We start from the raw sequence: 5,650 nt of genomic DNA, 5'->3' as shown, positions 1-5,650 counted from the left end.
ATCAGCGCCTTCCCAACGGCCCTGCTAGCCCTGTGCTCCGGCCACCTTCACATGTTCCTCTGATGCCAAAGGCAGCCCCCAGGGGTTATGCTGTAGCCCATTTTACAGGTGGGAAGACTGAGTCGGGCAGTCGTGTGAGCCTTGCCTTCCTCCCAAGGCTGAGCCACCCAGGGAGGGTGCCACCCACAGTGTCACCAGGCGGGAGTCCTGCCTCCCGAGCTCTGGGAAGCCAGGCTGAGCCAGGGAGCAGGACTCCTCATCCAGCTTCCTCTTCGTGCTGGAAGCACCTCCCCAGCCAGGAAGCGAGGTCTCCGTCAGTGCAGGAGCTCAGGGGGAAGGCTCTGTGCCCCTACACACTCTGACGGCTGCGGCCTCCATGGCACACCTGTGGTCGCTGGGAGAGGGCTGTCCATTTGGACCAAAGCCTGGCGGGGACGCCCGGCCTGTCTCCTGGCTGCCATCCGCTGAGGTTCACGCATGCACCCTGGCCTGTCTGCCCGCTGCCCATTTGCCCAGACCCAGCAAGCTGGACCCCAGCCTCACCCCCGAGATGGACCTCCAGGCGCAGCGCCCTCCTACCCCAGCAACGGGCCTGGTTGCGGGAGCAGCCCCACGCAGGCTGCGTGCCGCTCACTCCTGCTAGCCATCAGGCCCGAGAGGGAAGGGACAGCCCTCGAGGACGGGCGGCTCCTGTCCCCAGCTCAGGGCTGGGCCACGCAGGCTGCGAGGTCCGTGCGCTGCCCGTGTCCTCTGCTCTCTGATGCTGCTGAGATAGCGGCCTGGCTGGGCAATTTGCACGGCCTTCTGGGAGGGCATTAGCATATAAATAGCCGCCGGGTGACGGCCATCACAGCTGAGCACGTTTAATTTTTAGTTTATAAGATAGAATGGGGTTTTAAATGCATGGCCATCAAGGCTGAGAGACAAATGCAGGTGGGAGCTCACTTGTCTGACGAGGCCTTACATCATTTTTTTTTTTAAAAGGGAAACACACATAAACCGAACAGAAGTGATTTCTTGGGTGAAAAGTAATTGAGATTGCGCACCAAGTTAATTAGATCGCACAGAATTTATTTAATGGTCCCAGCTGTATCGGGCGGCCTGGTGGGCGGGCTGCCCTGGCGCGAGGCGCGCTTCCCGTCCCCTCTCCGGTAATTAGTAACCTCGCTACCTCACTTCTGCAAACTGATTGCATTGTATATTTTAGCCATTTTATTGCTTGTTTAATTATGATTGTGGAGGCTCATTTTTCTAGATCCTTTTAACTGTGGGTGAAGAATCCGTTCGTATAGAACCAGCGAGGCCATGGCCGCCTCCAGGCCTCCCTGGCCGCGGGCGGGCTGTGCGTGTGAAAGCTTCGAAAAGCGCAGGAGGAGTCCGGTGGCCGAGGACTGACCGCCTGCCGGCCCTCACCTGTTCGGGGTGAGCACGTGGCCGGCATGACCTTCACGAGTCCCAGACGAGGCGCCAGGTCAGGTGGAGATCTGAAGCTGCTCCGGGGAGACCTTCAGCTGAGGCCACCTCAGGGCATGACCTCCTCCCAGAGTCCTCGGGCATCCTGGCCCCTGCTCTGCCCTGCCCCCAGCGCCTCCCCCACCCCCTCTCAGTGCAGGCTTCTGACCCCATCCGTGACCTTTACCACACGGGGAGGTTGCTGCTGCCTTGAACCGCGGGGCTGGCCCAGGAGCTCAGGTGCAGGCCTTCGTGGCCAGCTGTGCTGGGTCCGAGGTCGTGGGAGGAGTGGCAGCCTGGGGGGCGGTGCTTCTTGGAACAGGTGCTTGGTGGGAGGCCCACGGGGCAGGCCACGCACGCAGGGGCCACGGAGGGCGGGGCAGCAGTGCCTTCCCCACCTGCCACTGTGCGCTCTCGGCTGCAGTGAGCTGACCCAGCGCTGAGGGTGGCCCGGCTGGCACCTCCGGAGGCAGTTCTCACAGCCCAGCCGCTCGCGCTTGCAGAGGTCCTCGCCCCAGCCTGTCCCGGACTCGGGCGCGGAGTGAAGGCGTGTGTTCCTGCTAGTTAGCTCAGCAGCTGAATTTGTTTTAGAAAGTGAAAATTTAACACAAGTCCCTGGTGAAATTCGAGGGTGGGAGCGAAAAGCACAGCCTTTTATGAAAACAACCCCCATATTTAAAATGTGGCGTCTGCGTTCTGCATTGTAGCACCCGGTCGGTCCACATCTACCTTTTAGGAAATTAAAACACATAAATTCTGTTTAGTGTTGGGTGCGCACTGTGAGGCCGGGAGCCGTCATGCCCTCGAACCTTGGGCTGCTTTCCCTTTCATAAATTCCGGGGAGATTCTATACAAAAATAATTTTCAGGTCCGCGGCTCATTGTTATTCAAACGTGATTGATTGTCGTCATTTGCTCAGCTCGGGAGTTAAGTGCCCCTGTCATTTCCAAAGAGTATAATTGGGACGTTTCACAGGTCAGCGGCGGAGACAGGCTTCCCTTTGATCAGTGTTAGGCTGATAACAGAAATTGCCGTTTCCAGTGATGGATGTCTCCGCACGCCGAGGCAGGGCTGCCGGCACCCACACCGAGTGAATTTGCATCTGATTATGCCTCTGGGCTGTGGAACCAGGAACCAGGTACCGCCTGCAGCCCAGGGTGCCTCGGCCTGGACGTGGCCGTGGGGCCGTGCGCGCCGCCCCTGTGGCCAGTGTTGTGTCGAGGCCTGTGTCAGATGGGCGTGTCGAGGCTGTGTCAGATGGCCGTGCGCGCCGCCCCTGTGGCCAGTGTTGTGTCGAGGCCTGTGTCAGATGGGCGTGTCGAGGCCTGTGTCAGATGGGCCTGTGTCAGATGGGCCTGTGTCAGATGGGCCTGTGTCAGATGGGCCTGTGTCAGATGGTTCTGTGTCAGATGGGCCTGTACCTGCGTCTGCCTCTGAGCCTGACCGCCTGTCGCTGGTGCTCATGGGACAGGGTCTGTCTTCCTTCCTGCCGCCTTTTCTTAGGGGGCCTGGCCTGGAGGCACAGTGGGGACCGTGGGCGGGGTTTCTGGGTGCCTCTTGCTGTGGCCCTCTCCCTCTCTGGAAGGATGTCTGAGGGGCGTGGCTCCCCTGGGATGGGGGGCTGAGCAGTCCCGGGCTTCATAAGGTTCTGGCCAGGACGCCTGCCCCCAGTGTGCGTGGCCCTGGTCGCCCTGTGTGGGAGCTCCTCTAGGAGGACCCGCCCTCGTGCGCAGGGCCTGCCACTCCCACTGAGCCGCGGAGGGCGAGGACCCATCACGCGGACCTGGGTGGGGCCTTGTGTCCAAAGGAAACTTCCTGTGGTGGCTTTTAGCATCGTTGTTAAGGACAGAATGTTCCAGAAGTGCTGTGGTCACAGCAGCACCCGAGGCCCCAGTGAGGAGCTGGCCCAGAACAGGGCGTGGTGCTGTGGCTGGGCCGAGCCGAGCTGGGCTGTCACCTCCCAGGCCTTGCCTTTTAGGGTGAGACCTGCTCCGTGGTGCTCTGAGGTGCCTGCAGGTTCGTGTTGGGGTTTGAGGGGGGTGCACAGAGCTGGTGGTTTTAGGAGCGAGGGGGTGGCTTGGAGACAGGTCAGTGAGACCAGCCACAATGCTGACCCCAGCTGGGGCCCCGGCACCTCCACCTCTGCCTGCTCCTCCCACTCAGCCTTGGGGTGTCCCCCAGACGGCGGCCCTGGGAGACGAGGACGAGGACGAGGACGATGGCGACTTTGTGGAGGTCCCGGAGAAGGAGGGGTACGAGGCCTGTGTCCCTGAACACCTGTGGCCTGAGGACGGTGAGTGGCGGAGGGGCGTTGCATGGGGCCTCGGGGGTGGGATCCGGGCCGCTGATGGGCCACGGTCCTGAGGTGCACTCGGCGCGGTGCCACGGCACACTGCAGTCAGCCCCCGCGGCCTGCCCCCGGCACTGCTCTTCACTGAGCGCGGGGCCCGCGGCCTGTCCCTGGTCCGTGGGAGCCAGCCCAGGACACGGAGCTTGCATTTCCTCGGAGTTTTCACGGAGGGGCTTTTATCTTCCCCTTCATCCTGCGTCTGTCAGGACGCAGTCTCTTCCTCACATTTACATTTTAATTACAAGGCCAGCTGAACGGGGCAGAATCAATAGTGTCAGGCGGAGGCTGGCTGTGGGCCGCCTCGCCTCCTGGATTGATCCGTCCGCCCCGCCTGCCTTAATGCTCCGGGCGGATGGTGCCGCTCATCAATTTAAACAAAAAAGGAGATTCGGGCATTTCCATGATTCCTCCTAAAGCAACCGTGGGAGTGAGTCTGCACCAAGCCCGGCACCGAGTCCGACGCCGGGGCGGGGCCGCGGGCCTCCCTTCCAGCCTCCCCTGAACGTTCCCCTGGAAGCCGTGTGCCGCCCGCGCTCTGCTCTCCGGCTGCACTTGGAAAGTACGTCGGCGAGATTGATTTTCTACCGCAGTGTGAGATGGCGGTGTTTTTTTAGTGCCCCGAGTATTTACCCCGCTCTAACACGCTTACCCATCTTTTTAATGGTTTAAAACAACAAATCAATGAAAAATATATTTCATTCTTGTAACTCAGGAATTCTCATATTGATCTTGGGCTGTGACTGTATCCATCCAAACCCCAGTGTCATTACCAGCCTCTCTGTGCGCGGGCACGCGAGCACGCATGCTTGTGCGGGCCACCGCGTGTTCCTAATGGCGTGCCATCAGCCTCCAAGGTGGGCATGGGGGCGCCTCCGTCAGTGGGGCCTGGGCCTCAGAGTTCGTGCTCAGGTGGCCAGAGGTGGACACAGTCACTCTGAGGGGCTCTGTCCTGTGTCCCCCTCTCAGCATGGGACCCCAAGAATGGGGCGGACGGCAGAGCTCCAGGGTGTCTGGGGCAGGGCGGGCAGACATCTTCTGTGATAGGCGGTGGGCCACGTGCGCCCCTGGCAGCGGCTCACCCCTGCTCCCCTCTGCATATTGCCGGCAACTGATCAATGTTCCCCTCTCCATGTTTCTCTCTCTCCTTTCCTCTCTATCTAAACTCACTGAAATACCCGCAGGTGAGCCCCAAACATTCATTCTGATGGTCATCCCTAATAATTAAAGATTCATACTGATATCTGCTGTCCACTGCTTGCTTCTGCAGTTTATCAATGTCTGTACATCCCCCGCACAAGATGGTAACCTGGCTCCTGGGCACAGCTGGGCGCCCATGCTGCGGTCAGTCCCCCGTGGGTGGGATGTACAGACAGGTGGGTACTGGGCAGCACAGGCTGGCCAGCTGGTCTAGGGAGGGCAGTGGGCTTCTGTGGTGCCTGAGACGCTGCCCTTGTCTGCCCCAGGAACATGGGGGTGGACGCCGGGCGTGTGGGCCCATCAGTGGCGGTATTCTGTGGGGATGCCGGCTGGTGCCAGCATCGGGGCTTCAGCTGGCTGGTGGCAGGGCCGGCCCTCCGTGGGCTGCAGCCATGGCTGCTGGAGGGTTTGGTGCCCTGACCTGCACGCCACCTGCTAACCCTGGGTCACACCTTTCCTCCTGGGCTGGGGTTCAGAGAGGGACCTGGCTGCGCAGGGCTTGCTGGCAAGGAAGAGGAGGAGGACGGATGAGGAGGCGAGCGACCCCACCTCTGCTGCCGCCCAGCTCCACCGGCTCCGCGGCCACTTGCCCCCAGCCCCGTGCCTGAGCCCCAGGTGACTCCCGGTCACCCCGCCTCCGCCCAAGGCACG

General features: G+C 61.1%; 1 protein-coding gene across 1 annotated transcript in view; it reads left to right on the top strand.

Moving 5' to 3' along the window:
* UVSSA (UV stimulated scaffold protein A) overlaps positions 1–5,650 on the top strand; it is a 16,776-nt gene that overhangs the window by 6,236 nt on the left and 4,890 nt on the right. Inside the window, exons 8-9 of the mRNA XM_015568925.1 lie at positions 3,634–3,745; positions 5,470–5,614. Of these exons, the coding sequence (XP_015424411.1) occupies positions 3,634–3,745; positions 5,470–5,614 (257 nt within the window). The remainder of the gene's footprint in view (positions 1–3,633; positions 3,746–5,469; positions 5,615–5,650) is intronic.

Source organism: Myotis davidii, unplaced genomic scaffold, assembly GCF_000327345.1.
Source record: "Myotis davidii unplaced genomic scaffold, ASM32734v1 scaffold665, whole genome shotgun sequence".
Lineage (NCBI taxonomy): Eukaryota > Metazoa > Chordata > Mammalia > Chiroptera > Vespertilionidae > Myotis > Myotis davidii.
Note: the sequence above shows the minus strand (reverse complement) of the source record. Positions and strands in the feature narration are given on the sequence as shown.